The following is a 23,856-nucleotide window of genomic DNA, read 5'->3' as shown; positions in this document are numbered from 1 at the left end:
GCGCCTCCTCCTCCTCCTCCTCCTTCCTGCCTCCCTCCTCTGTTTCTTTCCCAGCCTTCTCCCACATTCAGGAAACTGGAGCCGAGCCAAAGACCCCTTGTCTCTGTTTCCGGGAATCTGTCCCACAGAGCCAAAGTAGTAAGTTGGCTCTGACGTGGGAGCCATTGTTAAAATCCCAGGGCCCCCATATGTCCAAGGGAGGAGCAGCAAGCAAAAACAAAACTCCCTCTTGTGGAACGAGAAGGAGGAGCTGTAGGGAGGGACACCAAGAGGGGGAACCTCTGCGATTAATATAAACTTAGCACCATCAGGTCCACCTCCCAGGAGGGGTATGCATTTTAATTAGTAAAGAAAAACACCAGGAAAGAGGAAGTACGGTGCATGGTGAGGTTATCAGAATTTAAAATTACACTTCAACATCTTTGTCTTTCCACTTTAATCACACAGACATGTTTACGGGGGCACTAAACCGACCGCCATTGGGATTCTTTGATTTTATATTACGTTTATATTTGGTTTTCCCGTCAGCCCCCGTCGGCCTTTTTTTGGGCTGATTCGACTGTTCAGAGGTTTCTTTTCTCTCCAGCTCTCCTCACAGGTTCAGGTTCTCCCCTTGAGCATGTCTCTGTAGTCTCCATGCTTTCACCCATTAGTGCGGTTTCTCCTTATTTCTCTCCTCCGCCTCTTCTTTTCTTTTTCCACTTAAAGACCAAGAAATGACAACGCCAGCGCCATTTTCAACTTTTCATCAGACATTATTCTCCATCAGTAGACGACCTATAATACGAGTGGTGACCGACAGCGGTGTGAAAATGGTCTTCTCGTATCATAACAACTTTTCACTTTTGTTTTCTAGAGCACTAGTCTAGAAGAGCGATACCGTCTCCATGTCTTTACAGTTTACTGCTAAAACATTTGAATGGATAGGATTTTTGGAAATATTCATTATATATTGAATGTTTTATTTTTGATTGTAACAGTTATTGTGAAATTTGAAGATATTTATTTATTCTTATTATTTTAAGTGTTTGCCTTACTCTCTGTCTGTCTCCTAAGGACCCCAAGCATTCTCAACCACGACCCCACTGACAAGAAACCCAAGAATGAGAAATCCCCCGTCTCCCTCAAACACGAGTTCGACCCGACAGGTAAGAGATGCATTCATATTCATTTCTGTCCTCAGACTTTGATTCTTTGTTTTTACAGTTTAATGTTGTTTGATTTGATTGTGTATTCATTTGTTCTGAAGCTTTGCTGCAGCTTCTGTTTTGTGGAGCAACAGTCCTGTCCGACGGTCTATGTGGAAACACAAAGCTGAAATGTGATTTGGCACAAACTAAACAATCTTTTTTTTTTTTTAGACTTTTTAGTGTTTTTAACTCACTTATCACAACCTACGCAGAAGCCCATGATTAAGTTGAATTAATTCAGATTTAACAGTGTTTATTATTACATAAAGATTAGATTTGAAAGTAAAATAATTAAGCCATAACAAATAAAAATCAGCAATTAATACTGATTACAGCTGTTGTCACTTTAAAAATACATTTTCCCAAATATTTTCTAGTTTCTTTTCAAAGGTGAATATTTGCTTGAGTTTTTAAAATAGGATAATACAGATAAACAGTTTGTCTCCTAACAACACATTTGATTTTAATTTCTACATTTGAATCGTTAAAACGTCTTAACCACAGAGGCTGGCGTACGGTAGTGGAGGACAGACATGGTGTAGGTGTAGTCGGCACTCAGGAACAAGTCGTTTAGGTGGTTGTCACGGTTACGGGGTTTGACATAAATCCTTCCTGCCCTTTTCTTCACCCTCTGAGGCATCCTTCATGGAGGCCGGAGGACAACCAATTATCCACTCAGGAGCAGGAAAAGGAAAAAAAACCAGACTAGGAGGCTGATTGTGAGTCTCTAAACTTCCTCAGTGACGACAGGAAGAAAAGAGCAGATGGTCACCGCAGTTATCGGACTGTCGGTGAATAAAGACGTATGACTGACTCAGCTCTGTTAACACACGGAGGCACTGCTTCCAGTCAAGACAACAGTCATATATGGATGTGATTAGCTCTGCCCTTTGTACGTGTCATGGGATTGCCCAAATTGTCACTGGAATAAAATAAATAAACACATTTTTTTGGAGTTTTAGTTTTATTCATAGAAATATTATTAAAGACTTTGTTTGAAACCAAGTAATCTGATTCGACAAAAACCATTCCATTTGTGTTGATAAGGAACTATCTAGGAGACTATTCACTCTGTGTATCACTCCGCCTCAGCCAGGTGTTCTGAATACAGCTAAAAAAAAACATTCCAGCAGACAGACGTTCTCTTTGATTATCAATGTGAAACCCATTAAATCGCACAATAGACCCATTTTTCACTGGGTTCATGATGAATTAAAACATTCAGATAAATGTAAATAAGACCAAGTAGCTGGTCTGGGGGTAACCATGGAAAAAAACAGTTTTCTATCTCAAATCCTTTTTCTGTTTCAGTGTCTTGATTTGACATTTCCTGTGTGCAGATTTTTTCTCCCACAAGTGACGACACCGGGCTTTTTGTGCAAGAATATCTTTTAGGCAAACAAGTGAAGCAGTATGAGGAAAGAAACTACTTTATTCATTATTTTTTCAGATAATTCTAAATTAAACTAACTTATCGGGTACACTCTTTAAAGGTAAGATAATGAACACACAAGTTAGATGTTGATCTCATTTCTCAAGTTCTGGCATGGATGGAGTCGTTGATTTAAAAAAAAAAAAAAAAAACATCTATCAGGAGCAATATTTTTAAAGACTCGACTCTTTAGTTTGGACAGAAACGTTGACCACTCTGTCTTTCCCTGTTCCCCCCCCCCCCCCCCCCCCTTGTGAAGAAAATAACAAAAGAATGTTTATGTAAAAAGCTGTATGTTTATGTGTTTGTAATTAACAGGTCTTGTCCAGCGGTGTGTGATAATCCAGAGAGATGAAAATGGCTTTGGACTGACTGTTAGTGGAGACAATCCTGTGTTTGTGCAGCTGGTAAAAGAAGGTAAGGTTCACACAAACACACAGAAACCCACACGGACACACACACACACACACACACACACACACACACACACACACACACACACACACACACACTTAAGACTGTCTTTCTTGTACTTGTGAGGACCCTCATAGACATAATGCATGCCCTGGCCTTGACGTTAAAAAATACAGCTTCCTAACTGAAACCCTAGTCCTTAAAATAGAGCTGAGAGTGAGAAACCTTAAAAAACCTTTAAAAGTAAAGCACAGCCCAAATGTCCACATACGGCACAGACGTCCTCGTTAAGGTGTAAATGGAGTGTAGTCCTCACAAAGATAGAAAGACAAGTATGGAAACACACACACACACACACACACACACACACACACACACACACACACACACACATCATAACAAGGTCTCAAAAACATGTAAAGACAACATCTCTGACCCCGTTCTCTCTTTGGCGGTACAGATGGAGCTGCGATGCGAGCCGGTGTTCAGACAGGAGACAGGATCATAAAGGTGAGCTCTGATTATTTTCTTTTTACTTTCAGGATCAGTCAATCATTTGTATAGCGCCAATTCACATTAAGTGTTATCTCGAGACACTTTACTGAAGAGCATATGGGATAACATGCAGGGAAGGATTTCTCCTTTTGTGTTCCTGTTGTCCACACTTCCTCGCCGCTGAGGTCGAAGGTCGGAGCGAGGACGAGGACGGTGGTGGATTCTGAAACTCAACAGCGAAACTGTTCCCTTTAGCTCAAGTCTTTTTCACAGAGTTTGCTCAGTTTCATTTTCTTCTCTGCAGAAACAAATCTAAAACTTAAACCTAGCCAGTCTGAAAACCAATCGAATTCGAGCACTTTTTGTGTTCAGGAAATCGTGTTAAAATGATTATCTTCACTCTAACGCTACATTTTCTATTGTTAAATCTAACAATAGTTTTATTTTGTATGATTTAAAATTTTACTGACTTTATTGATTTCTTAGAGTTTAATGTTTTTTACTGTTGTATTTTTTTACCTTCTTGTTTTATGTTTTAGTCTCTTTATTTATTTTTTCATATTTCTCTTTTGTTTGTGACTTTGTGAAACACTTTGGGCTGCATGTTTGTACGAACAGCATTTGAAAAATTAAGCTGAGTTTATAAAAACAAATTTTTGCCTTAGAAGAGCTCCATATTTTATCACTTTTACCTCTTGTATTTGCATTCATACTTTCTAATTTCTTGACTCGCCTCTGTTTGATGTTTATTTGAATATTTCCTGAGCTCATGCCTTTGCTTCGTCTGCCATAGCACTTTCTTAATATCTGTTTTTAAAGGTGTTGTATCATTATTTTTTAATATATTATGATAATAATACACCAGACATAACAGGTTAGCTTACAGTGCCTGGCATTGAACCTCTATGTTTGCCTTCATATAAAGAATTAACTGTGAAGCAGGAAAATTATCTCACTGCAGAAAATGAACACAAAACTGTATTTAATATGGATCTGTTATTTTTAAATGTGTTTACTCAGTGAGGACAAATGTCAGAAGTCAAATTTAATAAATCGTTTTTTGATTTTCTGACAGGTTAACGGGACTTTAGTCACACATTCAAACCACATAGAGGTTGTAAAGCTCATAAAATGTAAGTATGCTCTTATACATACATCTCAGTTTACACATTTTAATTTAAATTTCATTCAATTTGTTTTTTCTATTTTGTAAAATTTCCATGTTTCCTATTTTATTCTCATAAACTATTTTATCTTGGTATTTCTTTATTGCTATTTCTGCCTTGCAGTTTTTATCTCATTGCTGCTTCATCTTATTCTGCACAGACTTGAACTGACTTGTTTGCCATACTGAGAAAATGTTCTTTGTACAGTAATAAGGTGAAAGCAAGACTTAAAGGTGTTTCATGATCACTCTATGTGAGGGCTTAAGATGTTAAACAAAACATGGATGTTGCATCTTTGATGTCACCTATTCACTTTGTGATACTGATGATATTTATAATAATAATAATAATAATAAATTAGATTTATATAGCGCTTTTCTAAATACTCAAAGACGCTTTGACAGGAAACAACAAAAAAAAACAAAGCAAAAACTAAGAGAACAATACAAAATAGAAGTAGTGTGGAGGGAAGAGGATGAGAGTCAGTTTGATGAAAAGGTGAGTTTTTAGGGATTTCTTGTAGGAAGTGAGTGTGGGGGGGTCTCTGATGTTTTTAGGGAGTTCCAGAGGGTGGGAGCGGCAATGGAGAAGGCCCTGCCCCCCCCAGGACCGAAGGTTGGTCCAGCAGGGGGGGGGGGGGACAGGAGGTTTGCATCCGCAGACCTGAGAGTGCGGGTGGGAGTGTGCCGGTGGAGGAGCTCAGACAGGTAGGGGGGGAGACAGGTTGTGGAGGGCTTTGTAGGGGATGATGAGGAGCACTGAGGGAATGCTACTTTCTAAATCATGCTAGTTTTTGAAGATGACCAACCCTGCCTTTAATTTTTATGTAAAAGAAAAAATGAAAAAGAAAGCAAGAATGCTTTGCCTTTGGTCACTTCCTGTCAGCACCTCTGGTCACTTCCTGTCAGCACCTGTCTGTCTGATCAGACTCAAAGCTGTTTTTTTTTTCACTTCCTGACGTTGTTTCCTCCTCTCTAGATCCTTGCTTGTGTTATTCTTACTCTCTGATGTTCACCACTTTGGATAAAGCGTCTGCTAAGGGAATTGTAAAACTGAAGAATTTCAGGTTTTTTTTTTTTAATCTCTGGAGCCAGTTTCTTTTGCTTTGATTGGTTGAGACACTTGTAAGTCAGTCAAGTTTTGGGTTGAGCTTTAAAATCTTTGATTTCTTGTGGGAAATAACTATTGAGGTTTATTCATGAAAGGGAGAAGAGGGGTTTCCCCATTCATTGTGCTCACAGCTGGCTTAGACAAAACATGTAATTCATGACAAATAATCTGCATTATGTCACCATTTTGTTCTTCTTTCTTCTTTTATGTGGTTAAATATTCTCCTGACGGGGCTCTGTCTCTCAGCTGGTTTTAATAATCAAGTTTTCACGGTGGCTTGGATGGTTTTTTTTTACGTTGTCAGCATTTTTCTGTCTCTTCTTCATCCTCCCTTCATTCCTTTCCCATGACTCCTCTCCTGCAGCGGGTTCATATGTAGCCCTCACAGTGCTGGGGAGGCCTCCGGGACTCCCTCAGATCCCCCTCGGGGAGGAAGAGGAGGAGGTGAAGGAGGACGGAGCAGAGGTCAGCACACCCTCCTCTCTCTCCGCGCCGCACTCACCTGCTCTGCCAGGTGGGGAGAAAGGCAACCCAGCCTGCAGCCCCTCTCTAGCTGACGGGGTGAGTAAGAAAGAAGAGTAAAATATTCTTTGTATCAGCTCTTTGTCTTTATTAGACGATAGGATCAACAGCATTAAGCTCTTACTAAAAGTTTAAGACAGTTTACAGACAACACAAACCAGGTTACTTTTCATATTTCACCAGAGATAAAGAAAGTACTTCTGATTTTTATTTTAAGTTTAGTTATGTTGTAACTTTAAAGGCTTTATATGTGATTTTTTGATCCAGCAGATGTCGCCCTTGAGCACCAGCATGAAACCAAAACAACTCGCGCTGCATTGTTGTGTTAGCATGCTAATGCTAGTGATCTTTATTATGCTCGTATCTTCACACTGCATGTAAATTTACCTGAAATGAGCGTGATCTAGAAACACAGTTAAGCAGTGAGTACAGTATGTTATTCTTCTTTTCTCTAGTCCCTCAGTTAAACAACTTTTATTCACGAGGGGAGGAGTCAGCCGGCCGTCCGGGCGATGTAAACAAAGTGAAGATAGGACTCTGAAAACATCACAGACAGTGGGACTCGGGTGTTACACCCATTGTAGACAGTCATGACTCACTGAGTTATTTTCAGAGGATATACTTGATTTCTACATTTAAGTGTGAAAAATCACATATAAAGACTTTAATAGAGGATAGGATCAACAACATTAAGCTCTTACTAAATGTTTAAGACAGTTTACAGACAACACAAACCAGGTTAATTTTCATATTTCACCAGAGATAAAGAAAGTACTTCTGATTTTTACTTTAAGTTTAATTATGTTGTAACTTTAAGGGGTCACTGCTGACTTACAGAACAGACTCCTGTTGGTATATTCAGAATGCACACATATAGAAAAGTTAAAACTGTAGCTCAGGAGGTAATGAGAGAAGAGAAGTTTCTGTTTTTAATATGTCTAGGCTGGTGTTTGTGTTTCCTTTGTCTGCTGGGTGTCAGTGGTGAACTCAGACTAAACTTCTCCAAAATGCTGTTATTTTTAACTGTAAGATTCATGATATCAGCAGCTTATCTGTGTCGGTAAACCCCTGCAGCTCATTATTTTTAATAAGCTCAGACGTTTCAGTCCATTACAGCCAGCCCCTTACCAAAAACTGCTGCACTGTGTCAACACGTCGTCTCTCTCTGTAACACTGGACTGCAGACTGGACTCCCAATTTATTTTTTTAATTCAGTTTCAGTATTCAAAGAAACGCACAGATGTAAACGTGGCTAAAGGTCCTAACTGTACCCTGGAATAATTATTGCCTTCCGTCCAAGTTCTTCTTTTTCATCATCCACTGACTGTCTCACTTCTCTTTTCTTGAAGATCTCTATAATCACATTAAGCCGTTAGAAAAACTGTTATACATTCATGTGTTTGTCAGAGTAGCTGACTGTTTTCTCTTCACCTCCTCTTTTAGGACGAGAACAAAACCACGCTCAGCCAGAAGGCCGACATCCTGCAAAAAATGCTAACCAAGGAGCAACAGGACCTGCAGGTATGTTTTAATGAAGTGAAACTGTGTTTATATATATGTGTGTAAATGTATGTGTGTTCATGAGTGTATTTCCTCAGACAAAGTCATTCTAACAGATTTTGCACATGAATACAAAATATCACAAACTCCTGAACATATTGAGTTTGATTTGACTGCCTTTTTATGTTTTCACCTTTTACTGGGGCACTTTAGACCTAAAATCATGTCAAAACGTTATTAAGAAAACGATAATGACAGCACTTTTTCCTGTGTGGCTCATGTCTGCTTTACTGAGGATTCTGTGGGATGTGTTTTTTTGTTAAAAGGCAAAGGAGGAGGAGTACAGCAGAAACCCTCGGCCTAAACTACTGAAGGAGATCCAAGAGGTCAAAAAGCACATTTCTGTTCTGCAGGAGCAGCTCAGCAAAGCCGTGTTCCAGGTGAAGTAGAACAGCACAGTTGACAAAAGATATGCATGCAGTTATGACACCGTTAGCCCGCTTGTTTCAGCAAAGGAAGAAAACCTCTTCAGTGTCCCGACTAAACTTCAACAAAGGTTTTTGTAGCCCGTCTTGCAGACCGAATGTGAGGACAAAGATAACATCAACTTCTTCCATCCTCTGTGATAACATTTCCTTTATGTTGCTCTGTCACAAAATTTGAATTGGGACAACAACCAGACATTTCCCATACACTTTGAAAGTCTGTAACAGTTGAAAGTGTGGACTGTACCTTTAAGACATACTGTGTTGCTCAGTTACTATGTTAACCAAGAGGCACAGACCCAAAACTCTTACAGGTGCATTAATCATTTTAAGTGATTTGTTTATGTTTTAGAGGGAATTTGACTTTGATTTTTAGTTTGTAGTTGATAATCAACAAAAAGCAGAATTTAAATGTTTTACCAGAAAAACTACATGAAATAAAACACCAAATAATTTACAAATGTTCATGTTTTTATCCATTCTTCATAAACAAATCAGCAACAACATTTCAGCATAAAGTCGTGCTTTATTTGTTCTGCCGTCCTTCCAGAAGTTGTTATTTTCAAACTACCACCTGTCAGCTTGGTTCAATGTGAATGCAGCATTATGTAATCATTGTGGTCGCTCACACTCTGGATGACATTTTAACTCTGAAGTTCAAACTAATCCTGATGTCTCCTGTCACATCTGCAGACTTCACATTACCTCAGGTCACTGCAGCCTCTTTAGTCAACAGGATCTGTGTTAATTGCAGCTGGTCGAAGGTGAATGAGATTCAAACGTGTGTGTTTTTTAGGTCGGAGCCACAGCAGCTGAGGAGGGGGACGGTGGGCCTCCTGTGAGGGAACAGACCTCGTCTTTGCAGGGTGACAGCGGTAACGACGGGCCCTCGACCAACAATAACTCTGTGGGTATAATGACAGACTGCAGCCTTCAGTGTGGTGAACCATGTTACCCAACAGCACTCTGTAGTCACATTCTTTGTCAAGTGTTGTTTTGTGGCAGCTGCTTTCAGTCAAAGTCAATCAAAACCACCAAACATGGACTGTTTCAAGCTCCTCACACTGTAATAAATATTAAAATCTTTGACTCTTAGTCAAACAGGACGAATACTTTAAAGTCAAACACCAGCCTAGACATATTAAAAACAGAAACTTCTCTTCTCTCATTACCTCCTGAGCTACAGTTTTAACGATTCATATTAAGAAATATGCATAAATGTATTTTTCTATATGTGTTCATTCTGAATATACCAACAGGAGTCTGTTCTGTAAGTCAGCAGTGACCCCTTAAAGTTACAACATAATTAAACTTAAAATAAAAATCAGAAGTACTTTCTTTTTTTTTAGTACTTAACCTGGTTTGTGTTGTCTGCACACTGTCTTAAACTTTTAGTAAGAGCTTAATGCTGTTGATCCTATCGTCTATTAAAGTCTTTATATGTGATGTTTCACACTTAAATGTAGAAATCAAGTATATCCTCTGAAAATAACTCTGTGAGTCATGACTCTCTACAATGGGTGTAACACCCGAGTCCCACTGTCTGTGATGTTTTCAGAGTTTTCAGAGTCCTATCTTCACTTTGTTTACATCGCCCGGACGGCCGGCTGACTCCTCCCCTCGTGTATAAAAGTTGTTTAATTGAGGGACTAGAGAAAAGAAGAATAACATACTGTACTCACTGCTTAACTGTGTTTCTAGATCACGCTCATTTCAGGTAAATTTACATGCAGTGTGAAGATACGAGCATAATAAAGATCGCTAGCATTAGCATGCTAACACAACAATGCAGCGCGAGTTGTTTTGATTTCATGCTGGTGCTCAAGGGCGACATCTGCTGGATCAAAAAATCACATATAAAGCCTTTAAAGACATGTTCTTGAGCTAAAGGATCTTTCAGTTGATGAATGTCTTCAGTTTCTGACAGTTCTGATCATAGACTGTGTAAAACATGGATGCAGTCTCAGTGACGTCACCCATTGTTTTTTTTGTAGAGGCTTTGTTTGAAGCCCATCAATTGCGGTCGCCATGTAATTTCAATATTACAGAACAAATATCAGGGATCGGGTGCTGTTGTTGACCAGAGAGTGTTGTTAACAGTGTACTGTAAGTGTGGCTCAGATCTGATGTTAAAAAAAACCCCATCAGGAAGTTTGTCTGAAAATGCTGCTGGCTCAGACTCCTTTGTAATAACAATCAGTTTTATCACAGCTTCTATAAATAGCGATGAAATTGTCCTTCTTTTCAATCCCCGGGGATTTCCCAGCATTCAGCCCCAGACTAAACAATCAATTTGGCTTAAGTGTTGTGTTGTTCATTGTGTGTAATAATCTGTCTGTGTGTACTAGATTCATGGCAGCCCCCTCCCAGAGAGTCCTGGCAACAAGGACACGCCCTGCCAGAGCCCCGACATCAGCCGCAGAGACGCACTCAACTTCTGCTCGTCGCCTGACACTGAGGAGACCCCAGACACAGTGATAAATGCTTTCTTACACACTTACAGAAAGAAACACTCACTATTCTGAGTTTTTAGCTCCTTAATAAATTACTCTGACCCGTTTTGAAGCAGAAGTTACTTTTTTAGTGAAAGCCCCTGATTGCTAACCTACAGTCAAAGATGTGCTAAAAGTCTGAGGCTGCAGCTCAAAGTCATCATCCTTAATAGTTTATGATAAATCTACAAGAAATGAAAACAAAGGCACTGCATTGTACTTGTTTCGCAGGGTAGAGGTTGTTATTTACAGTGCAACATGATATGATCGATATTTCTTTAGTGTTCTATCAAACTTATATCGGGCAAAATGAGTCTGTGAGTTGTCTTTGTTTGGTTTCTGTATTGAAATCTTCCTCCAGTTAAAAAAGTGAGACCCCAAATGTAGTATTAAAAAACACATTTGAATCTATCCCTTACACCTTTGCTGTTATGTGTTTGTTTCCTACTGTCACTCAACACACTCAAAGGGAAATCAAAAGGGATATCAAATGGTCAGTTATGAATCATGACATGCATCGTTGGATTTTAAGACGGGGTCATTGCTACATACGATACTCACGATACATGCTGGTCATCCTGAAACTCCTTTTGTGTGTCAGTGTTCGAGTTTTGTCTGTCAATGCCGCTAAATACACCAATATGTCCCTCAGGAATCCAGTGCCCAGTGCATTGTGGGTAGCCCTCCCTACCTCCTCAACCCTCAGATCATTGGCGCAGAAGACGACTACTTTGACTCTCAGCAGGAGCAGGTACCTCAACAAATGGTTCTAAGCAGTTGAAGGACAAAAAAATGCTAGCGATGTCAGATTACAGTATCTTCATTTAAAGGAACGTTTTATTTTGAAATTTTAAAACAACAAACATTTTTCCCATGACTGTCTGGACTGAAAACTATGATTTAAGATATTTTCAACCAGATACATTTGGTGAATCCCACTTAAGCAAGTTGTTTACGTTATTGATTTTAATTATGAGATTTAAGTGTGTATCCAAATTTGATGTTCATTTTTATTTACTTCTTTAAAATCCTGGTAAATAAAAGCAAACCCTGCTGATGAACTTTAATATTACCTTCCCTCGAAAAAGTCGATTTGACCCTTCTCTCTCTCTCTCTCTCTCTCCCTCTCTTGTCTGTCAGATTAATGGACCGTGTAGCTCTTTCGAGACTTTGGATTTACTGAAATCTCGGCCGGCTCACCTCGCGGTCTTCCTCCATCATGTTGTCTCACAGTTTGACCCTGTGCCTTTGGTATGTACACAAACACACCAACTTGTGGACACATTCCTGACACATGATCTTATTTGTGACTGTATTATTTTGAGAAAACAATGCTGGTTATCCTTTGATAAGTTGTACATTTCTGGAGATCTTAAGAAAACCACAGATACAAACTCGTTATCATAAGAAAACCAGCACTGCAACTCCGAGATAAATTATCAGAGCTCTCGAGAGACAAGTGAAAATGACTGCTTGTAACAGAAAAAAGTTAAATAAAATGTACGGATACATGTCCTCTTAGAGCTTCTGTATTATTGGAATAAGAGTTAATATATTTTAAAACAAATGAAAGTGGGCTAAGGATGGATCCTTGTGGAATACCTACACTTATATGAAAAAAACGTAGTTTCTGAGATGTGTTTGTTTTTGAGGATGTATTATGTTCTTAATGAGATAAGAAACTTCACAGTAACAGCAATAAAATCTCTTCCTCTTATAGCTCTGTTATCTCTATGCTGAAATGCACAAGCAAACCAGCTCCAAAGAGAGCCGACGTTTCTTCATTGAATTCCACTCGCTCTTTATGGATCGATCAGCAGTAAGTTATTTGATTTAGTTCACGTCAGTTCCCTTGCTGTTTGACCAAATGTCTGTCTTATTTAATAGTTTTTATGTCGTTATTGATGGAAGCCTCTTTCTTTTGTTATTTTGCAGAACCTTAAAGTATCGCTGCCAGAGGCAATTTCAACAGAATTGGGTAAGGTACAAAAAAAACACTCTTATATGCGTCAGATTTATTTAAAAAAAACTGACTTCAAACAAAATAGATATATCACATTTAGTCATTGTACGTAACTCTGAAATGCTGCAGGAATCTTTTTGGCATTGATTTATGGCATTGGGGGGAAAAACTGCCATTCTCCGAAAGATTTGTGTTTGGTATTTTTAACTTGTAAAATGTAAGAGGATTAGACAATCTGGACTTGTTTATGTGTCCCTGCACAGAGAAGCGCAGGCTGGAGTTAATACCTGAAGACGTCTGCAAACAGTACACTCAGACGTTACAGGATTCCCTCTTACCCGACCTGAACAAGAACCTGGAAGACTTCAGGTAAGAACTTTATGACCTTTCAGACTTTAATCATTTATGTTTATGTACCATGAATTAAATCTGTTACAGGTTAATTAAAAAAACACATAAAGAAGACAATGTGTTTATATGTTTACATGTTGACAAGGTTTTAAGCCAATGATACCAAATGAATCCTATTTGATACACAATTTTTTGATAAGTGATCTGATTGATTTCTGTTAAAAAACTTGAATAACACAATACAACAACCTGTTTCTGCTGTAAATGTCCAATTTTGGAAAACTGTATCTGATACCGCAAGAAAGAGATTTACTGGATTGAGGCAATATATAACTAACTTCTATTTTGTGTCATATTTTTGAAGTAAAATCATGTTGAAAAAGTTTGTATACATTTTTGACACAGCAGGTATTTTAGGTGTTTTGATCAGTTTTTGTAATTTATGCATCATGTGTTTCCTAAAGCAATGCATTCTCTCTTGCATATTGAAGTAAAAATAATTAAAGGCCCAAAGGGCACCAGTTGATATATTATAGTGGAAACTGGGATTTTTATAGTCCATTTTGTGTTTTTTTTAACATGCAATCTGTTGTAATGCAAATAGTTATTGGATGTTTGCATGGGTCAATGACTCATAATCTTCTTTTGTCAATTACTTAAACAAAAAACTGATCAATTTATAAATCATGCACTCAAAGACATTTTTCAAAGTAAATTTTTGGGCTTTTTATGCCTTTATTTACGAGATAGGACAGTGAATAGAGTCAGAAATCTGGTAGAGAGATTGTGGGGAATGTTATGCGGGAAAAGAGCCACAGGTCGGATTGGAATCTTGGCTGCCCGCTCGGAGGACTATACCCTCTGTATATTTGCCACTAACCACTATGCTACCAGTGCCCCCTTTGAGTACCTGAGTACCTAAATAAATACTGAAACAAGGATGTATACAACAACAACATTAACTGTCAATAATGGTCAAAATGAAAAGTAGAGATTCTCAGAGGTGGAAACAAAATGTTTGAACTTCCTGTAGTTAAACAAATGCACTGTGTACGTATGTGTCAAATATGATACCAAACAAAACTCATAAATGGTGTGTGCTATTCAATTTATTTTCAGAAGGTTCTATAACGACTCCAGATTCAAAGAATTAAAATTCTCGGATAATAATTTGACGGTTTAGGCCTTACAGGGTTAATGTGCTCGTGTTCATGTGTGTGCAGACAGAAGCGCAGCATGGGTCTGACTCTGGCTGAAGACGAGCTGTCGAAGCTGGACTCAGAGCGCGGAGAAAACCAACAAGTCTTGGAGAAGGAGTGCTCCTGTGCCGAACACATCCTGTCCAAGATAGAGGATATCCTGTGAGTCCCCGACCGCTCATAAACACAAAGACATGCACAGGAATCCATTCAGTTTCCTCATTTGATTGGTTGTTTGCTCACCTTGAGTTGTCTGTTGCAGGTTGACGTCACAGCCTACAGAGGAGGAGAAGTGGTAAGTAAGGAATCAGAAATGATCGGGAAATAAAATAGTATTCTTCTTGCTAAGTTTTATCTGATTTAAAGGTCACATATTCTCCTCCTCTTTATCCAGTTTAAATAAGTCTCAGGGCTCCTCTAAATCCACTCTGATCCTGTATTTGATCATGTCTATAAACCCCTCTATTTCAGCCCTGCTCAGAACAGGCTGTTTCTGTGTCTGTACCTTTAAATATGTAAATGAGCTGTGTCTGACCACGCCCCCTCTCTGGAAGGGCTTGGGTGTACTCTGTGCTTTCTCTCTCCATGTCCTATTGTTTACGGTGAGAAGGCAGACTCAGAGGGCAGAACAAACACCTAGCTGTGGGAGTGTCACCCACTTGGGGGAGGGGCTACTGCCCTTTGTGATGTCATGAAGGGAAAATCTCCAAACGGCCTGTTTGAGCACACATTTTCTGAAAAGTGGAGCAGGGAAAAGACGGAGAAGATGGAGTTAGCTCATAATATTGTGGTTTGTAGACAGACTAGGGACATGGTAAAGTGCATTTTGACCTTTAATATATACATATCTACAATACCTTAAACGTTGAGTAGCTGTCATTTAAGTATGAGGCTAATTAATGCATTGTTATATCATAAAATCAATCTGTAGTTGAACCCTGTAGATTTTTTAGTATCACCATAAGATAAATATGAACTATCTGCTGCTTCATTTCGTGTTTGTGTGTCCTCTTTTCTGCAGCCAAACAATGCAGTATGTGATTCTCACCTACATGAAGCACCTCGGGGTGAAAGTGAAGGAGCCGCGCGGTCTGGAACACAAACGAGCTCGCATCAATTTCCTGCCCAAGATTAAGGTCCGATCTGAAGTTTAGAAAAGCACAAGTAAACGTGAAAAGTATTTAGATGCAGACAACACACATCAAATCTATTCATATAATATCTCTATTGTGTTTTATTTCCCACAAGCAGAAGAGCATCAAGTCTGAGAAGGACGGTGAGGAGAAGGTGAAAAGGCCTCGATTTCCCAGCATCCTCGGCCCGCCACGACGTCTGAGCAGAGTGGATTCAACTTCAGGTGGGAAGGAAAGTTTAACTCTTAATGTTCTTAGAGGAGTTAGAAGAGATTTATTTTTACATATTGAAGTGTGTATGTGAGAGGTGTTGGTGTAACGTCAGCGATAACGCAATAATCACGACGTGGTTAAAGTCACAAATCAAGGCAAACATTTTTTTCAGACTGCTTAGAAGAAGAGTCACAATAAAATCCACCTTGTGACATCAAACACTTTTTTACCATCCTCTTGCTGTTTTCATTTAGTTATCGATCCTTTTATTGTGCTTAATTCAACGTTGTGACCATCAAGCATTTTCTTTCAAAATAAAAGCAGGCTTTGTATCCAAACAGGAAGTAAATTACCCTTAGCTTAAGACAGTAAAAAAATAAGCACAACTGTTTTGAAATGCAAAATAATGCAATCTTAAACATGCAATAAATCAAAGACAACATTTTAAGACATTTGAAAAATGAATCCTTTGACAGCCCTAATTTTTATGTTTTCATCTTTCTTTTGTGTTTGCCTGCAGTCGGTAAGGCCGTGGAAATTAACAAGCAGCGGTCGCCAAAGCAGCTTCCTCAGCCAACCGTCTGCATCCCCGAGCAGTCGGACTCCTCCTCTTCATCAAATTCTGGACGGACTCGTGGAAATCAGCTGAGCGAGGGTTCAGACACCAGCGTCTTATCCCTGCCTTCCACCACCTCTCCCACACACAGCTCGCCCACCTGTCTGACCTCGGATACCAGCGGACAAGACTCAGACTCCAGTAAGAGTTATTTCTTCTTGGTTTTAGGAATTCTGGGACGGAAGAAGATGAAAATGTAATATTGCTATGAACCAGGAACAAAAGAAAAGATCCAAACTGATTTTCTTTTTCGTTTTTTTCTCTTTGCAGATTTGTCTCCGTTCTGCATCCAGACCAGACCGAGCGAAGGTCTGCAGCCTGGAGACCACCAGGACGCCGTCTCCAGTCCAACCAGCACGCAGTTTGACTTCAGCCCCTCTAATCTGGAGCAGTTACAGGAAGAAGACCAGGATGCCTTCAGGTATTTAACTTACACTAGTCATATCATGCACCATTTCTAGACTGTTAAATTGAACAAGTAAAGTTTTGATTGACAAACTCTGTGTCTCTGTAGGATGGAGGTGCAGTGTGCGGTGAGTTCAGGGGACATCCAGAGCGAAGACGACCTCGGAGGAGAGGTGGAGGGAGGCGAAGAGGATCCTTTGAACTGGCAGAGTCTGGTCAGTCGAGGAGTCCTGGCCAGTTTAACACCTGAGGAGATCAAACGGCAGGAAGTCATCAACGGTGAGTCATCCGCCTGACATCATTACTTCAGAGTGTGACATGATACAAAAGCATATATTTACAGTGCATCCCCGCTTTCATCTGTCCTCAGAGCTGTTCTACACGGAGCGCGCTCACCTGAGGATGCTGAAGGTGTTGGACTCTGTTTTCTATCAGAGGCTGAACAGAGACGGGATCCTCCCTCCAGAAGACCTCAAACACGTCTTTATCAACCTGGAGGAAATCATTCAGCTGCACGGTGATGTCACACACAGAAAATAACAACACATACAAATACTTTTCAAAGCAACAGGGGCGCGTCCAAAGGGGTGTCATGGGCCCCCCTTGAAATCTTATTGGCCACCCCAAAATCCTTGACTATTATTGGCTATTTGCCTTGCCAGACGTGGGACTTACTGTATGTTGAAATCTACTTTTCAGGCTTTGTTGCAGCAAGCAGCTCATAGTTTTCAGTGTGCAGATGTTTTTAAATACTAAATTGTGACTTTGGGCGGACATATTGTTTTGAGTCCTTAAAAGAATTAAGACTGAAGATGTATGCGTTGCCATTATCTTGTGTTGCTTAAAAAGTCGGTGTTGAATTTTGTTATTTTTATTTTTTACGTTTTTATTTATTTACATATATTTTAATCGTCCTGCTTTATTCCTGTAATTAATTTAACTTAATTATAATTTTTGTTGTTCAGGTCTGTTTTTGTTTTCTTTTCTGTTTGTCTTTTTTTTTGTCTTGCATTGATAGTGTTACCCTTGTTGGGTATTGTTCTATATCATTTTTTGTCTGGTATTGTACTGTTGTAAAACATTTGAAAACACTAAAAAATGTTGGTCATAAAAAAATTAAAAAATAAATAAAAAGTCGATGTGTTAGTGCAGACAGAAGGGGTAAATATGTGTTCACAAACTTCAGGCCAAGTCAGTTCCCCCAGTTGGGCCACCCCAGTCCAAGAAGTCTGGTAACGCCCCTGCAAAGCAATGAATCCCACCTCAGATGAGGCATTTAACCAATCACTGTTTATGATTTTGGCTCAGACTTCAAGGGGACACCTGGTGATCCATTTGGCCACGCCCCTCAGTTAATGATCGTTTATGATTAAGTGTACATGCAAACACCATATAAAACTTTTTTTTTAAATTTTGGTTGAAATAAAATACTCCATGGTTGATTTATACAACGTCAGTAACCCTAAGTTTTTGATGTTATTCATGATTACTGATGACTTTTAAAGACCCCCAGTCATCCATTTGATTCCATTTAACCGGGTCTTAGCAGATTCTGATGTCCAGTTTTTTTTTTAAATGTCTTCTCCCTTTGCTCCACAGTTTCTGTAACAGAGCAGATGACCTCAATCAGGAAGAGAAGTGAGACGTCTGTGATCGGGCAAATCGCAGATGATCTCCTGGCATGGGTAAGACTGTTTTCCATTCATGGTAGAAGTTTAAGATGATTTATATGACTTATCAGTTAGGGGGGGTTTATGGTCGTTTTAACCATTTCAATTAGCCAGTCGACCGTGTGCAGCTCGTTGTTTCTTGTCTTCTCCTTAGTTTGAAACGAAGAATGTAATTTTGAACATTACAACCTTAAAAAAAAAATCCATTTTTTGAAATTCTTAATCAACATCCTCAATGTTTTGACGTCCTGATGATGAGAGTGAGACTAGATGTTGTGCTTTATATGCAACAAAGAAGAAAACATGCACAGCCAAATCAAATATGGCAGGTGCTGAATCGAGCAAACATAAGTCACTAATCTAACCAGGGCAAGTCTGATGAAGAGCAGGTGTGCTCGACACATCACCCTGGTGAAATACATTTCTAGACTATTGGAGCCCTGCAGTGTGGCAGTCATCTTTCTCTTTGCTGAAGTGCTTTATATGCAATGCAATATGTAATTCATGATATGCAATAGAAATCTAAGGATGACAAACACTTGATATGTAAACCTTTGGTGTTGATATTTTTACTGGTGCATGTATTTTAGTTTCTCCTGGTACCTGTAAATGTTCTTTTTGTGTGTGTGTGTTGGTTTCAGTTCAGCGGGGAGGAAGAGGAGAAGATTAAAAGAGCGGTGGGGACGTTCTGCAGCAACCAACCGTCTGCGCTGGAGCTCATCAAGAGCAGAAAGAAGAAAGACCAGAGGTTCACCTTATTCATGCGGGTCGGACAGTTTTATCCAGAAGAAGAATTATTCTCATCATGTGTTCAAAAATATTCAGTGACTGTTTGTGTTCAAGAACAACTTGAACGATCATGTTCACAATTATTATTATCCTATATACAACTGTGACAAAAGCAAACCTTAATTCCATCTTAAGTACAAGACTTTGATAAAACAATGATATACATAAAAAGCCCAGATAAATAACAATGCAGACGACATAAAGATAAAAGGTTTGGGTCAAGGAGGGCAGTTTTTTTAAAGGTCACATATTATACAAAATCCACTTCACCATGTTTCTCTAACTCTAGTAAGTATCCCTAGTCTGTCTTCAAACCCCCCAATGATGAGAAAAGTCCATCCTCTCCGTCTTTTCCCTGCTCCACTTTTCAGAAAATGTGTGCTCAAACAGGCCGTTTGTAGATTTTCCCTTCATGACATCACAAAGGGCAGTAGCCCCTCCCCCAGGTGGGTGACACTCCCACAGCTAGGTGTTTGTTCTGCCCTCTGAGTCTGCCTTCTCACCGTAAACAATAGGACATGGAGCGAGAAAGACCGAGTACACCCAAGCCCTTCCAGAGAAGGGGCGTGGTCAGACACAGCTCATTTACATATTTAAAGGTACAGACACAGAAACAGCCTGTTCTGAGCAGGGCTGAAATAGAGGGGTTTATAGACATGATCAAATACAGGATCAGAGTGGATTCAGAACAAGAAACTTCACACACATGTTTTGAGGAGCTCTGAGACTTATTTACACTGATTGAAAAAGGATAATAATATGTGACCTTTAAGGGATTTTAAGAACAAATTAATGCTGCCTTTCACCTTATGTTACTCTGGTGAATCAGGCCTCTGGAGTGTCCCTTTGAAAATGATAACGACAAGTCTGATTTATTGACTGTATCTTTGTGTATGTCGTTCAATATTTCCCCTTGTTGTGTCTCTTCAGGAGGCGGAGAGTAACCGTCTGTGTCGCAGGCTGCAGCTGAAAGACATCATCCCTGTAGAGATGCAGAGAGTCACCAAGTACCCACTTCTGCTGGACAATATCGCCAAATACACAGGTAGGTTAAACTGCTTTCACTCCTCTGGTTGATCACCTTTCAGAGTAGTGTATTATTTACAGAGGAGTGTTTGGGGTTTTTGTTGAAAGAGGCTGCTCGTTGTGTTTATTTACCTTCCCACAGAAGACGGCGAGGAGAGAGAAAAAGTGCGGAGAGCTACAGAATGTTGCAAAAAGATCCTCAACCATGTAAACCAGGCGGTCAAAGAGGCTGAAAACAAACAGGTATCAAAACTCTTTTCTCAAGTTCATATTCGACCTGTGACCTGTGGAATATTTGACACTTAGTAATAGTATGGACTCGGTTTCTTTATTATGTGTGGCCGAGAATATCCAATATATTCTGGAAGGCAAAAATGAAATCCATTTACTCGCTGTATGTATCGATGTTTACAATGTGTTTAATTTACGGTTTCGATACCCCACTTTGTCTGTGATATAAGGCTGTGCTTGGGCGACAGATAGCCTAGCTGTTATGTTGCGTACCCCATGTACAGAGGCTACAGTCCTCGTCACAGCGGCCCTGGGTCAGAGTCCGACTTCTGCCCTTTACTGCATGTCACCCTCCACTCTCTCCTCCCAACATTTCCTGTCTCTCTTTAGCTGTCCCATTCAGTAAAAGGCAGAAATGGCCAAAAAAACATCTTTAAAAAAAACTGTGCTGGGGCACCGGTGGTCTAGTGGTTGGTGCGCGCACCTCATGTGAGGAGGCTGGTGTCCTCGAGGGTGGGCGGCCTGGGTTTGGGTCCGACCTGTGGCTCCTTCCCTGCATGTCGTTCCCAACTCTCTCTCTCTCTCTCGCCCCAATTGGAGGAACAGGACAGAGGATAGTGGAGTCAGAAATCAGGGTGAGAGAGAGAGGAATGACATGCGAGAAAAGAGCCACAGGTGGGATTTGAACCTGGGCCGCCCGCTAGGAGGACTATCCTCCATACATGGGACGTGCACACTAACCACTGAACCACCAGCAGCCCTCTCCCCCCACAGTTTCTAACTCTGTCCACTGTCCTGTCTCTTAAAATAAAGGCATAGAAAGCCCCCCCCCCCCCTCCAAAGAAAACAAAACACAACAAGTCTATCTATGCTGTGCACAAGTTTGGGGGGGATTGTTTTTGGGGACGGGAGGTTTTTAGAGACTGTGCACTGTGTGACTAAGATGTGATGCATAATTATTCATAAAGAAAACCTGTTTGAATGAGAAAGAAAGAATGAGACTGAAATGACTTAACTCCAGTCAAATGATGAGTTTACCATTTGGTGTGTTTTTGTTCTTTTCTCCACAGAGGCTGATCGAGTACCAGAGAAGGTTAGACATCTCCTCACTCAAACAGAGTGACAACCCCATGATCCTCGAGCTGAAGGTAAAAAAACTAAAAAACGTTTTCATCCACGACGGTCTGAACATTACAGATCATGAGCTCAAATTAAAACTAAATCTGTTCTAATACGTTACAGCCTCCTTTAACTGTGGACCCTTTTTTTCCCGTCATGGCAGATTGTCAAAAGGTAGCAGATTGTTCTTAAAAGTTGATTCCTGCCTTTTCAGAATCTGGACCTGACAAAGAGGAAGATGGTGCACGAGGGGCCGCTCTCCTGGAAAATCAACAAAGACAAAATAATTGGTGAATCCCTGAATGAGTCTGCCAATGTTTCCACCGTATATTTCATGTTCTGTTTGTGAAGATTGCGGCCAACCTTCAAACCTTCAAATGTGTTAAAAAGGTTTTCTTTGCACAGCATCCTCCCTGTTCTTTAATGCATTTGTATTTCCTCTCAGAGCTGTACACGCTCCTGCTGGAGGACATTCTGGTTCTGCTGCAGAAACAGGACGAGCGTCTGGTCCTCAAATTGCACGGCAAAAACCCGGCCAGTGCAGCCGACACCAAAAACATCTTCAGCCCGGTCATCAAACTCAACACTGTGCTGGTTCGTCCTGTAGCCACTGGTGAGAACTTCACTCGCTCTGACATGTTTTTCAGTTTGGTATTTTGGCTTCTTGTTTTTGGACTGAAAATGTCTTCATGCTGTCGTAAATCCATCCTCGTTCTGAACAAAATAAAGCGGTTTGGCACTTCTGAAAAGGTTGTCAGATATCCAGACTGAACTTTCTCAGCAACTGTTGGATGGAAACTCTTTTTACCACAATTTATTACGGCCTCTAGAGAAGAACTCCTACCATGAGTTTTCACAGTTTGAGTTTTTTTGAAGCAGTGGAATTCTTCACAAATATTCAGCGTCCCCAAAGGATGATTTTTTTTAATTCTCTGCCACCATCAAGCGGTTTGAAACAAAATGCTCGACTGCTACTGGAACGGAGTGCCATGAACACACACATACTTCTGGGCGGGGATGAGTTGTAATAACTTTAGTGGTTCCTCAAATGATCCTGTTTGTGCAATCACCAGGTCAAAATGTCACCCGTCCAATATTTTTTGTTTACAAAGGGAAAACCTCAGAAACGGGTTCCCATCGGCCTCAGCTTCACTTTGTGCTCAGAGCAAACTGAGAAAGAACACACAGTTAAAAACAACCAAAACGATTGCCCAACATCTGAGAGGTAGTGTTGTCTTCATTAGCACGTTATCATGTTGGTGTTAGCATTTAGCAAAAGCACCACTCTAATCTTTCTGAGTCTGTTTTGCTCGTCACTGTGCTTACTTTGTTCTTTATAAGTCCCTGTTTATATAAAATCTTAAAGGGATACTTCACCCGTTGAAACATGAATCTGTATTGACATTGGGTCATATATTTAGAAATGTGAAATCAATGTTGAAGTTGGTGCCTTCTTGGCCGAGAAAAGGCAGAAAGTGTCTTTTTGGCTCATGTGGATGAAAGACACCAAATCCCAGAATGCACAGCACCGCAGGCCACTCAGAATCAGAAGTACTTTATTAATCAGCTTTCTCCATAGAGCCTGTTAGCATAGCTTCCAAGCAATATGGCGGTGAATATGGTGAGTTCCCACCCACTGATCTGTGATTGGTCTGTAGCTTCAGAGGTCCAAAATATGAGGAACTAGCGTTGTAGTTTCACCCCGCTAACCGCAACAGCTTCCAGTGACACAAAAATTACGATTTGTGCGTTACTGGAAGCTCCTTTACAGACTCAGAAATACAAAGATTTCACATCTCAGTGGAAAATGAGGGCGGGATGCACGACCATTCAAAAATACTACCAGGTTTCTAATGATACAAAGATTAATGCAAATGGGTGAAGTATCCCTTTAAGTTTGTATGTTTTTGACAGTGTTCATGTCTTTGTCCTCATCAGACAACAGGTCTTTCTTCGTGCTGTCCATGTCAGAAAACGGGGCTCAGATCTACAAGGTGAAGTCTCAGACGGTGTCCGATCAGAGAATGTAAGAATCACCAAATCCCTTTTCTTTCCTTCAGCTCGTACATCCTCAGTATGAAGTCAGTTTCCCACTTTATAAAGAAAAACAAACAACATGAGCATGAGTGATTGGCGTCACAGTGATTCAACTTTTTCCACCGTGCTGTATCACCTGCTGTCATCCAGGTGGCAGTGTCTGATCACACAATGTGCCGACGCCATGAAGGCCAAACCTCACAACAGAGACAAACCTCCAGCTCAGACCGAGTGAGTCCCCCAACACAGCCACTAACTCACTGATTTCTTTTATTTTAACGTTGTTTCTAATGAGTTT

General features: G+C 40.1%; 1 protein-coding gene across 1 annotated transcript in view; it reads left to right on the top strand.

Moving 5' to 3' along the window:
- Nucleotides 1-23,856, top strand: part of arhgef12b (Rho guanine nucleotide exchange factor (GEF) 12b) — a 42,120-nt gene that overhangs the window by 9,695 nt on the left and 8,569 nt on the right. Inside the window, exons 2-32 of the mRNA XM_061056113.1 lie at nucleotides 1,057-1,148; nucleotides 2,941-3,039; nucleotides 3,497-3,546; nucleotides 4,607-4,664; nucleotides 6,172-6,368; nucleotides 7,773-7,850; nucleotides 8,156-8,269; nucleotides 9,111-9,221; nucleotides 10,663-10,788; nucleotides 11,459-11,557; nucleotides 11,947-12,057; nucleotides 12,527-12,625; nucleotides 12,742-12,784; nucleotides 13,033-13,138; nucleotides 14,344-14,481; nucleotides 14,582-14,614; nucleotides 15,341-15,455; nucleotides 15,571-15,676; nucleotides 16,186-16,422; nucleotides 16,552-16,702; nucleotides 16,796-16,965; nucleotides 17,057-17,203; nucleotides 18,286-18,371; nucleotides 18,998-19,123; nucleotides 20,076-20,190; nucleotides 20,314-20,414; nucleotides 21,473-21,550; nucleotides 21,736-21,811; nucleotides 21,967-22,134; nucleotides 23,460-23,547; nucleotides 23,709-23,789. Of these exons, the coding sequence (XP_060912096.1) occupies nucleotides 1,057-1,148; nucleotides 2,941-3,039; nucleotides 3,497-3,546; nucleotides 4,607-4,664; nucleotides 6,172-6,368; nucleotides 7,773-7,850; nucleotides 8,156-8,269; nucleotides 9,111-9,221; nucleotides 10,663-10,788; nucleotides 11,459-11,557; nucleotides 11,947-12,057; nucleotides 12,527-12,625; nucleotides 12,742-12,784; nucleotides 13,033-13,138; nucleotides 14,344-14,481; nucleotides 14,582-14,614; nucleotides 15,341-15,455; nucleotides 15,571-15,676; nucleotides 16,186-16,422; nucleotides 16,552-16,702; nucleotides 16,796-16,965; nucleotides 17,057-17,203; nucleotides 18,286-18,371; nucleotides 18,998-19,123; nucleotides 20,076-20,190; nucleotides 20,314-20,414; nucleotides 21,473-21,550; nucleotides 21,736-21,811; nucleotides 21,967-22,134; nucleotides 23,460-23,547; nucleotides 23,709-23,789 (3,399 nt within the window). The remainder of the gene's footprint in view (nucleotides 1-1,056; nucleotides 1,149-2,940; nucleotides 3,040-3,496; nucleotides 3,547-4,606; nucleotides 4,665-6,171; nucleotides 6,369-7,772; nucleotides 7,851-8,155; nucleotides 8,270-9,110; nucleotides 9,222-10,662; nucleotides 10,789-11,458; nucleotides 11,558-11,946; nucleotides 12,058-12,526; nucleotides 12,626-12,741; nucleotides 12,785-13,032; nucleotides 13,139-14,343; nucleotides 14,482-14,581; nucleotides 14,615-15,340; nucleotides 15,456-15,570; nucleotides 15,677-16,185; nucleotides 16,423-16,551; nucleotides 16,703-16,795; nucleotides 16,966-17,056; nucleotides 17,204-18,285; nucleotides 18,372-18,997; nucleotides 19,124-20,075; nucleotides 20,191-20,313; nucleotides 20,415-21,472; nucleotides 21,551-21,735; nucleotides 21,812-21,966; nucleotides 22,135-23,459; nucleotides 23,548-23,708; nucleotides 23,790-23,856) is intronic.

The sequence above is a fragment of the Labrus mixtus genome, chromosome 14 (assembly GCF_963584025.1).
Source record: "Labrus mixtus chromosome 14, fLabMix1.1, whole genome shotgun sequence".
In the NCBI taxonomy this organism is placed as follows: Eukaryota; Metazoa; Chordata; class Actinopteri; order Labriformes; family Labridae; genus Labrus; species Labrus mixtus.
This window is presented reverse-complemented; position numbering and strand designations above follow the sequence as displayed.